This window comes from Nannobrachium achirus (genome assembly GCF_963921795.1).
Source record: "Nannobrachium achirus genome assembly, chromosome: 12".
NCBI lineage: Eukaryota > Metazoa > Chordata > Actinopteri > Myctophiformes > Myctophidae > Nannobrachium > Nannobrachium achirus.
Window position 1 is genome coordinate 46,237,977 of NC_137832.1, and position 11,890 is coordinate 46,249,866.

The window sequence follows — 11,890 nt, forward strand, 5'->3', positions numbered from 1 at the left end:
TTGTAGCATCTTGGGGGTGGCATGAATATGATGCTGACAGAGGGCAGCAAGGACAGCCGGAGGTCAAAGTGGCAGTGAATAGGCCACAGCAGGACATGCAAGTTAACAGCATACAGAGTACAAAACCCAGTGTTCATTTAAATGTAGTGCATGTTACTGTGTTTCTTTTGGTTAAAACAACACCTGTTTTTATTTTATTAAAAAGTGAAAGCTGATAGTAATCGTTGCTAATTTGCTATAGTGTCTGTTCAGTAACAGTATTAAAAATGATGAAAAAGGAATGGTATTGGACATATAAGGTTTTCACGACAGTGACAATATAAAATGTAGTATGTCATCACTACATTACAACACATCTGTGTTGTTGTACAGATGTTGGAATTCATTCTCCTTTTGTCCTGTACAGCAGTGATTCCCAAGCAGACAGTGGTTCCCAAAGATATACAAGCTCACAACGCATCACACCAAGTTGTGCGCTTGTAGATCAGCTATTTTCACCGTCTTAAACATTTGTTTTCTAATTAATGGAATTTCGTACGTTTTCTTTTTTTTTAATGAAAATCTTAGCTTTTTGGGTTGTTTTTGGAAAATGTTTTGAAATAATTAAAAACAAAAAATTAAGGACCCATGGAAATGGGTCCGTGACCCAAAAATGGGTCCTAACCCACTGTTTGGGAACCAGTGCTGTACAGGATGAATGTCTGCATACTTCAAACTATAGCAGTCTGGGCCCTAAATGTGATGCCATTTTCATATCACATAACCTCTGTAATCATAACTAGTCCTGTGCCTGGGGGTGTGCGATGAGGGGATTGAATGAAGGAGTCAAGTAATGTTGGAGAAACCAGACCGTTGTATCCGTCTGTCTGGCTGGCACTCTTTTATGCCCATACATGGTGTTCTGTGTCCAGGCCAGTCTGTGATGTAATCTCCAAATTTCGGCACTGATGTCAGTCAGTGATGTCAGTTGAGCTTTGTTGATGTCAGTTAGGCATTGTTAAATGTCCTGATGAAGATCTATTAAGATCGAAACATTGACCAGCAACTACAGCGTGCAGACTCTATACGTCCTTCATGATGATTATGTTTGTCTAGTACCTGGGCCACGGATGTGCGTGCACTACCGTCTTCATCAGTTAGGCATTGTTGCCATGGTGGCGACACTGTTTAGTATCAGTGATGTCAGCATGCAGACAGACGGTCAGACGGCGAACGGACAGATATTCGGTAAATGAATAGTTAGATGTTGTTGTACAGTGATAAAAGGACTCAGCCACTCTATATTTCCCTTCATACAGTGACACACATACACACACATTGAAACAAACAAATACAGTATATTTACAATAGGTTTATTTGGACTGGGTATCGTATAAGTATGTCTATATTCTTTTAATGCAAGTGTGGCAGAAACAAAGCTGGTATGAACGATGGTCAGGTGGTGAGTATGGTAATTGTACAGTAGTAGGTACAGTACATTCATATTGCCGGTTGCACGCATTTCATTCGGGAGTATGAACACATCACACAGGTGTGAGCTCTGTTTTGTAATTAACTATATCCCCTCAAAAAATATAATAATCAGGTGTAACTATTGTAAGCAGAAATAATTTCAAAAGAATGACACCATGATGCATTTTGTATACAAAATTATAGAACAGAGCAGCAACACTGCTACAATACCTGAGTTAAAATTGGTTTTGTTTTCTCTTAGCTGAGTGTAATGGTGTTTCTGATTAGTGCCCTTTGTTCCAGCAAATGTCATCATTTATTTAATTCATAGACCATGTTTGTTCATATGGTATGGAGCACAGATATTCATCATTAGACAGTAGGCCTATACAATACACAACAATATTCATACAGACGTAGTAAAAAGGCATGACATGCATTATTTGAACAGAGGAAGCACTTTTTTTGGGGGGGGGGGGGGGGGGGAGGGGTTGTCACAGCAATAGACCTTGCAGATGTGATAGTTTGATTATCTTGTACATGGCTAGGTAGTCAGCAAAAGGGCACAGCGGACAAAGTGAACAATATGGTCTAACTGTCAAACCACCTCCCAGTGACAACTAGACAATTGCATGCTTCCAATGTTGTTTCACTCATTGGAACATTATGGCTGCAATTTACTTCAATTCATTCACAAGGTCATTAATGACGTTGGACCGTCAGGCCAGGCTCATAATTGGCGTTCCACTCAATTCCAAAGTAGTTTAATAGTTAAGCGATGCAGGCCAGTAAAATTCTTCCTCACTCACCTCAACAAACATTTCAAACCAGCAGCGTCTGGGGGATGGAGGCATTGTCATCCTTAAAAACAAAACAGCCTTCTGCAAAGTATTGCTACAAAATTGGAAGTAGTAAGTACACACTTGTCTAGAATGTTATTGTAGCTGTAGCATTAAGGTTTCCATTTACTGGGCAGGGCAGTAATCAGAAACACATATTAGAAAGGGTGTCCACTGATTTAAGGTCATATAGGGTGCATTCAGATAAACACTCCGAGAACGCTAGAGCGCAACCTGAGTGGTCTTCTGAAATTCAGAGTGCCCAGCAAGTTGCTATCTGAAAGTTCTCTGAGTGTCGCTCTCTGGGAGCAGCCAGTGCGCACATTGACCGCTTCGACCCCAAAGCGTGGCAAAAATGAGATGGTTGTACTGTAGCTTGTTCGGTACACAGTATTCAACACAAATATACCGGCATATACAGTCTAACAAAATGGATAATAATCATGTTTGTACATGGGATGTGTTTTAAAAGATGTTAGTTAATGAGCAATCTGGGAACCCATCGTCAAAGAAAAGGGTAAAACAGTGCCCTCTCGGTTTTGTTGAGAGATTAGTTAATCTATTCTGACCTTAACTATTCAGAGTGCTTAAATATACCAGAGCTCTGATATCGGAGCAGATTCTCAAAGCGTATTTCTGAAAGCACCCATAATATACAGTATTCACTAGATAAAACTAAAGATTTATTATGGAGCTTCATAAACAAAACCACATTGGCACTTGATTGTTAGGCATTGCCCAACCCTTCATATAAAATATGAAACAAAGGTAGAAGGTACCCAGTTGAACCATACATAATGTCAAATAAAGCAAAGTATCATTGACACAAATTTGACATAATGGCAAAGAGGGGGAGGCATTGCACACACTCACAAAACAATGTACTTGAATAGCCAGCGTTCTCCTGCCCATTAAGTGGACTGTAGTTGCTTGCTTGGAAAGTGCTGAGAAGGGTTGAAAAGAGAGAAAAGAAAATCCCAATGCTATTCTCTTTGAGAACAACTGAGGTCCGTTGAAAATGGTCAAACCCATAGCCAGTTATTTGCTTGGTACCATCTTGAAAAAATGGGTATTTTCTAGAACAGGACAGTTCTACGTGTTTCCTTAGAGAGTCTGTTAGTGTATAAAATCACCGCAAGTCCAACATGGACACTGTGCCATCGGTGATGGTGATATGATCTGCATGCTGAAAGAGGAAACAGATATGGGTTAATCGCTTAAGACTTATACACCATTCATATTCAGAGGTGTGTGTGTGTGTGTGTGTGTGTGTGTGTGTGTGTGTGTGTGTGTGTGTGTGTGTGTGTGTGTGTGTGTGTGTGTGTGTGTGTGTGTGTGTGTGTGTGTGCGTGCGTGCGTGTCCCTAGTATATAAGTGTACTCACTGTAAAAAGAGGAGGGTCTCTGCTGTGAGGATGAAAGCCCTTCTGTTTACATGTGGAGATTTCATCTGTTCCACGATCTGTCAGCCTGAAGTAGCCAATTCTGCAACAGCAATAGAGACAGCAACCCTGTCATACTTGGAACGACTTTAGGACCGAGACACTCAAGGAAAACATGTTGGGAAATATATTGACAAATATACAAAGAACACAGTAAAATCCTCAGAGTTCGTATTTGTAGTGTACAAAACACACTCTTTAACGGAGGATTTTACAGTGTAATTGCATTCTGAAAAACATCAATAACAGACAGGACTTTTCTGCCTAGTGACTCACTCGTTGAACTTGGGTGAGCAGACGATAGCAATGGCCTCTGGTAGCATCATCTGGTAGGAGCAGTGTGTGTGGAGGTCTACACTGGACAGGAACGCTGTCTGAGTTGGGTGGGTCTGAAAGAACGGGCCAGGCAGTCTGTGTTCAGTCTTTACATACAGGTGCAGATGCTTCAAATAGGGCTGTCACAATTATTACATAATCGTCTAATCGCAATTATCTTGTCATAATCCTGAATGTTGAAAAATTTTATATATTTTCAAACATTTTCAGAAATGGTGGAAATAGCAGATCTACAAGCTCACAACGTGTTGCGCTGTGAGCTTGTAGATCGGCTATTTCCACTATCAATGTTATTTTTCTAAGTAGTAAGTTGTCAAATATTTCAGTAATTTTGTGTATTTGTGTATCTAGGATATGTGTCATATCTGCCATGTGCAACTTCAAAGCCTAAAAGCCAAACAGAAATGTAATTATCAACGACAAAAACACAATTTAATCGCAATTATTTGAGTGACAATTCATAGTCATAAAAAATGTCATATCGTAACAGCCCTAGCTTCAAAATGCCCAGGGAAAAAACGGCCTGGTGGGCCTGTGGAGTGGGCATGTGTAAATGATTGATCAATTGAATCACAAGGACATAAATGAGTCAAGTAGACGTTGAGTCGAGTCTAATATCAAACTTTCCTCTGCGTTTTGACATTGTTCCTGCCATCTACCGGTCTCATCGGAAGGTATGACTGTCTAACTAGAAAAAAAGTGACTGGCGGAGCAAGAGAGAAGAGCACATAAGGCATGCTGTTCCTTAGGGAAACAATGTTTCCTATGTTTCTGGCAATGTGTTTCTAGCAACACATCTCGGTGTGATCTCCCACACAGGGTTATTTTGAGCCAGGCTTTGAACAATTTCCATATCATCAAACATACTGTAGTAAACTATAATTAACATGAAATAGATAAGACTGACAAAACATTAGATCGATAGATACTTCATTGCTGCCGAAGGAAATTCCAGACACAGGCATACTTCAGCATATTTACTTCTACATATTCACTATTGTGTCCCCATAATTCCATTCTATGGCGATTCTCACAATAAATAACAATAAATAACGAATAGTTTTTTTTGGCCGTTATCAAGCATTGTTTGGAACAACCACTATTTCCAAGATAAAGCCGCATGAATACCAAAAATAGCCAATCTATAAGCTCTCATCGCGTCTCACTGCAAGACGTGAACTTGTAAATTGTCTATTTTCGGTGTGCAACGCCATGCGCAAGAAAGTATAAATGAGTCATGCGGGTGAATTGGGGCTGTCTTTACTCACATGGATCCAGCCCAGGGTGATGAGATTGTACTCATCCTGGATGAGGAAGAGTTCCTCCTCGTTTTCCGTGTCACAGTAGTCAGGTCCACCACTCTGCTTTGGCACTATCACATGGGTCACGGTAAACGCATTTCTGGTCTGTAGAGAACAAAAAAATTATTACTACAAACAATGCAGAAATGCTGTATATCCCAGTTCGGGTCCTGAATGAAAAGGCCATGTCATTTTCACAGACAAAGTAACTCTTACGGAAAAATGCTTAAACGGAAAAACACTTCCATATACTTTCATACACTTCATATACTGCACAAAGCTGACGTTTCTTTTCTTACCAGTTTGCCACACAGGATACCGCATGTCTCTACAGATCTGCTTGTGTTGGCCTCTGCCAACCTGAGGAAGTTCCGACACAACTCAGCAGGCACTGCCAACTGCCGAATGGCATCCGACATTGTATCTGCAAATATAGAGTAACGGACTGATTTTGGAAAAACTTTCTTGTTTTATTTATTATTTTTTTGTACTGGAACAATGCATGATACAAACTGATTGAATAAAGTAGGTCAAACAACATCAGCTCAGCAAAGAACAAACACTTTGGAGCTGGGGTGGTATAAGGCTTAAAGGAGTAGTTCACCCCCAAAAATGACTTTTTCTATTGATTACTCATGGAGTTCAATAATATTTTTTGTATTTGTCGCATTCCTAAGACAAAAAAATTGATTATAGTAAATGTATTTGATTCCGGATGGGGACCCAAATGCATGTCCCTGGATGCATGGCACTGGATGGGGAAACCGTCAGGGTTACTATAATCAATTTCTTGTCTTAGGAATGCGACAAAAAACAAAAAAACATTATTGAACTCTCCATGGTGTGAGTAATCAATAGAAAAAAAGTCATTTTGGGGGTGAACTACTCCTTTAAAGCCTGTAGTCCCCCCTCACTTCCGAATGAGATCAACTCACTGTTGTTCCCAGGGCTGGCCACCAGGGAGCCTGGCTTGAGCGATCGGTCAAAGGTGGGTGGACCGGCGGTGGGCGTGGCAGCCGGAGGAGGGCGACTGTGGTTGTGGTTGGTGCCGCCAGACATGTCCCCGGGGCTGTGAGGGGGCGTCACCGCAAACGTCCCGACCGGCGGGCCCTGGATGCCCGGGATGAGGGGCGTGTCAGGGGGCGGGGTGCCGGGCGTGGCGAACTCCAGGAGCACCCGCTGGCGCTCCTTCTCCAGCTCCTGGCGGCGGATCATCTCCTCAAAGGCACTGAACTGCTCCTGCTCCCGCTGGCGGCGCTGCAGCTCCACCACGCGCTGGCGCTCCGCGTCCAGCGCCCTCTGTTTGGACTGCTCACGGACCAGGGCTTCCTCCTCTGCTTTCTGTACATTGCACGGAACAAAGCAAAATAAGATCTCATGAGTGAAAATGCAACGATGATGTTCTAAATCTATGTTGCTGCTGTTCCATGTACAGCCAACCAGTTGAAGAAATGATGGATTGAGGCTTTATTTTATGACATTTCTGAGCCCATTCATGTTTATGGAAGATGCTCCTAAATATCTATCACTACTGTAGTTTTACTTCAGACTCTTAAAATAAGTAATAACCACAAGTAGCATATCTACAAGCTCACAACAGATCTACAAGTGTTATGATCTTGTAGATCTGCTATTTTCGGTGCACAGCATGCTTTCATAGAAGACATAGTGGCTTCTATGGAATCCAAATTAATGACAGAAATTAGTCATGGCGACTGAGAATTTTAATCTCGCTAGCACCAATTGAGACAATCAGTCAACCTGGTATGAGGCCAACTTGACAATATCATTTCAGTTACACTATCTGTCCACCTTCCCTGTCTCAAAAGATTTGTTTTGGTATAAAATGATTAATGTGAAGTGTTCTATCTTGAATAAGTTGATTGGCCCATTCTGGTCCGATTGCAAAGCCTTGGCCCTATTTTTTGTGCCTCATACTTTTAGTACAACTCTGTTCCTATTTCATTTGTTCACTTACAGTTAGTACACCTTAGTTTAAATGTCATACTCCTTAACCTTGTTGCTTGCATTTTTATTGATCTTGTTGTCTTTTTAATGTCCACTGCAGCATTTCATTTTAATAGCAGTGAAGTACATTAATAAAATTATAGTTAACATTCACAATACATGTGTAACAATGGCAAGACAAAGGAGCTATACCACAGATCCTGTTCATTTATGGAATTTACCTTTTTGACAAGGTACTGTGCATGCTCTTGCTCAAATCTCTTCAAAAGAGCCTTCTTTAAGACTTCTGCTTGAGGGAAGGCAATGTCCTTAAGTTTCTGAAAGAAGACACAAAGTATAGAAATTGTTTATCCTGAACAAACTGTTCTACTCATTTGTAAAGGACACATTAACGTTAAACTACCTTGAGTGTGTCCTTCTTCTCTGGGATGTTGGCTATTTTGTAGTCTCTATGCTTGGGAAGTTTTTCGATAAAGAGCCTTGAGAAAGAAAAAACAAAAAAACATTAACGCATACAAAAAGCATGTTGTCGGTTAATTCAAAAGATCAGTTAGTCATGCCATCTTCAACAGACATGTCAAGTTCAAAACAAGACAGTAGCCACACAAAACACTTACGTGATGTACTTATTGTAGAGGACAAACGCATGCTCAATATTGCCCTCTTCTATGTAGATATTAGCCATTCGGATCATCTCCATGCCAGAGCGGAAATAACGCCGCGGGGGCACGTCGTCGTTGACTTCCACTGAGCTCCCCTTCTTGGTCAGAGCGCGGACACGCTCCTCTGGTGACAGGCTAACGTCGTTGTGGTCTGCCATGATCACACAGTTTGATTCCTTTCACCTCCACCTGACACACTAGGAAGACAGGCATAAACATTAGTCACCAGTTCAATCAACTATAGTTATAAAAGACGAAAGACTCATCTGGTTATCTATGTCTATCTAACCTAACTAATATTCCTCTGCCTTTTATGTCGTTGGCTGTGGTGCTGCTGGTGTCATCACGGTAATGTTGCTGTCATATCCATATATGGAGCCCTGGTGTCGGTCATGCCCAAAGATAGGATATATGAGTATAGAAAAGGTCAGTTATCTCCGTATATGGGGTTCCGGGCATACTGAACACGGTCTACCTCACGTGGTATCCATTTCTGACTAATGCTGGCAAGTATGCTCTGAAACTTTCTTTAATTTGATGTTATAAACCAACAGGCGCACCAACATTACTTCTCAGACTCCTACATTTTATATACTTTATATACTTTAGTATCAAAAGATTTTGAAGAACATACTACAAAAGATTTCATGTGGGTGTTGTTATTTATATCAGGTCGCACTTGTTGGTGGTGATGTCACCATGAACACTGCTCCTCATTGGCTAAGGGCCCTGCCTTTGTACCGTCGGTAATTATTTTGAGGAGAAAAACCTTGGTCTATAAAGTTTTGGTATAACATACTGGTCTTGCCTTTCAGCGAGCCCACAATGAATTATTTTTTTTAGTCATGAAGTTAATTACTACTGCTACAACATCAATGTTTCGTGTCATAGTTGAGACTGAGTTTCACATGCCTGCATTGTGCAGTTCACTGCCGTCACTCCAGCGGGTGCGTTCACAACAGTCTGTTGTTAAGATCATCAGAGCAGTGTTTCAGCCTTGGTCACTTTTGTTTTTGAAACACCGGTTCCTAGCCCCACACCAGCCAAAAATCAAGGTTTGACAAAAACAAAGTCACCGTAAAAAATTGAGGGAAAGTGACCTGGGAGTATGAGAGGAAAGGGGAGAGAATGTTTCAGCCACAGAGGTGTGGCCGCAGTAGTTGGCACAAATATTTATATAAATTTTTACTATTGCATCAGATCAGTTGATTTTCTTCACTACGATGCCAAGGTAAATTCTCGACTGTTATTCATCTAAACTACGCCTACGGTAATGTTCCCAGGTGAGGAGGGCCCGTGCTGAATGTAACTTAAAATGCTAATTTGGCAAACCCTGCAGCATAACTGACACTCTCTCGATACTGATCAGCTTAAGCACGCAATACAGCTGTAACAAACTAGCCTGGCCTGCTAGTAACAAACCCCAGGCTTTTACTTAGCCGCAAATTGCAACACTAGATTTTTTATAATCGGATGAATCTAGGGTTGCAATACCTCCCATAGGCACATTAGGCAGCCAATGCATCAAAACAGTTTTTTGCTATCTGATTGTATTAAACGACTTCAAACTCACCAATATTGTGGCTCTATGGAAAGCTTGGAATTTACTCTTTCTATCTGCAAAGTGTTTGTTTCAGAAAAATCCACAGTAGACATGTTATGAGTTACTTTCTATCCAAGACATTTGGTTCAGGTGATTATTCTTTCTAAGTCCTGGAGTTTGGAAGCGCTCGTGGAAAATCCCTCAACGGTCCTGTGACTGTGACCACCTGGTTCTAAATGTCACATAATGCAGGAGGCAGCGGGACATGGCGTTATAGAAGACAAGCGTTTCCGAAGTTCAACACTTAGAAAATAAACCATGTCTGCTCGGATTTCTTGACAGAAAATAAATCATAACAATTATACAGTGGATTTTTCAGAAACAAACACTTTGCAGATAGCAAGAGTAAATTCCAAGCTTTCCATAGAGCCGCAATATTGGTGAGTTTGACGTTGTTTAATACAATCAGATAGCAAAAAACTGTTTTGATGCATTGGCTGCCTATGGGAGGTATTGCAACCCTAGATTCATCCGATTATAAAAAAATCTAGTGTTGCAATTTGCGGCTAGCTTTTACTTAACCTACAGCCTCATCATTTTACACATCATCTATTATTAAAAATCATACACAGCATCTGAAGGTGGCTTACGGATTAGAGATTTTAAAATCTGCATCAGAAATATTTCTTTCCTTCTTAATTTCGATAACCTGAAGGTTATAGCTTTGATTGATTGAAGACTTTATTAGAAGTTTGCATAGGAAAAGGTACAGTTTCATGACGGTACAGTTCACTGGTACAAGGTCTACTAAAAGGCGATCCTAGAAAAGACTAAGCTTATTTCCACAGGAAACCATTAAAGTATCTCATATAACATTGAATAGCTATAATGAATAGCTATAATAGCTATAATGTACAGTCTTCTGACTCTGAGTACTCTTATGTGTAATCCCCATCTTCAAATCTCTTGTTCACACAATCCACCAACTGTACCTTTGTTGGAAGGGGCAGACAATATGAGAAATAAAAGAAATCCTGGTTTAGTTATTCATTTACAATTCAGCTACACCTCCAACAACCTCAGGGCCTAGCTATTTGAGATTTAAAACCAGAAGTAATGCACGAACAAGCATAATAGTCACTAATGACATCTGATTGCAGTCAATCAGGATTCAGCACCATAATGTACCTCCAGTGACATTGGCATAGTAGAGACCGTTCAAACTTCAAACTGAGGGGACTTATAATAACGACAGGGCACCATACCATCTCTCAGAAATGAGAGAATTTCATTTGTGTAATTTGAAAAGGAAGATTTCAGTCAAACCCTTCCACCAGGCCTCCGGGGGTTGTGATGGTTAGTTGCGTTTAGTTAACAGCAACAGTGCGTGCGAATCTGTCGTAATGGCGAACAGACATTTTGGCATGAGTCTCGGCAGTCGCCTTGGAAACGGCTTTCTTATCATGTATCTCTAGTCTTTGATCACTGTTAGTGACAGGCATTGATTTGCGACTGCGTTAGCTCGTTTGCTAGCTGGTATAACCTGTTCACTAAGCCAGGACGTTCTGGCTACAGTCTCTAAGTTTGGTTCATTTACGTTGAAACGGGCTGTTTTGCTCGCTTACCTGATCACACCACAGAAAGGACTGAACTCTCGCGTACACGCAAAGCTACAATAAATAAAGTAGACATAAGATTAGTTGCTTATCGAGCAGCACCTACACCATTCTGTACACTTCCGCGATGATAACAACATCCGCTTGACGTCATAATCCCGGAAGTAGAGGCGGTTCTGCCTTCTTCTATTCTGCATCTAGCTTAAGGCAAGACCATAGGGCAAGACCCACATTTTAGAGTTTTTGATTGATTGATTGATTGATTGATTGATTGATTGATTGATTGATTGATTGGTTGAAGAGTTTATTAGCAGTTTGCAATAGAAAAAAGTACAGTTTCATGACAGCACAAATCACTGGTACAAGGCCAACTAAAAGAAGATCCTACTAAGCTTTACGGCTTAATTACACAGGACCCACTTTATGTATCTCATATAACATTGAAAGACAGACGGATAGAACATAGTACTACTAGTAACATCAATTACAAAAGCATAAAATGGGGATAAAAAAAGGGGGGGGGGGGGTAGAAACATGGGTGCTTATAGTCTATTTAAGTCTCGAGTAGCAGCCTGACTTTTCATACCAATTTTGAAAGGCTATAGGGATTTGCACTCCTTTAAAGCTTGCGAAAGGGCGTTCCACATGTTGGTGGTATATGAACAAAATAGAGCCTTTTATAGTGTTAAATCTAGGTTGAACATGATTAGTGGAGCTGCCTCTGGTGTTGTG

The 11,890-nt window shown here is 40.8% G+C and overlaps 1 protein-coding gene across 1 annotated transcript; it reads right to left on the minus strand.

The window, feature by feature from the left end:
- Positions 1-1,411: 1,411 nt before the first annotated feature.
- On the minus strand, positions 1,412-11,284 carry LOC308295842 (STAM-binding protein-like A). Its single transcript, XM_080738907.1, has 10 exons — positions 11,168-11,284; positions 7,955-8,196; positions 7,741-7,816; positions 7,559-7,654; positions 6,305-6,710; positions 5,669-5,793; positions 5,337-5,474; positions 4,009-4,121; positions 3,676-3,775; positions 1,412-3,477 (listed from the first exon to the last, which is right to left on the minus strand). The coding sequence occupies exons 2-10, from the start codon at positions 8,155-8,157 to the stop codon at positions 3,421-3,423; spliced, it is 1,314 nt and encodes a 437-aa protein (XP_080595033.1). The 5' UTR covers positions 8,158-8,196; positions 11,168-11,284; the 3' UTR covers positions 1,412-3,420.
- Positions 11,285-11,890: the final 606 nt, after the last annotated feature.

Coding starts and splice junctions, on each gene's coding strand:
- LOC308295842 (XM_080738907.1), bottom strand. CDS start 8,157: ATGGCAGACCACAACGACGTTAGCCTGTCACCAGAGGAGCGTGTCCGC. Junction 5,794..6,304: donor GGCCAGCCCTGGGAACAACA/GTGAGTTGATCT, acceptor CTATATTTGCAG/ATACAATGTCGGATGCCATT. Junction 4,122..5,336: donor TCACCCTGGGCTGGATCCAT/GTGAGTAAAGAC, acceptor CCGTTCTTTCAG/ACCCACCCAACTCAGACAGC.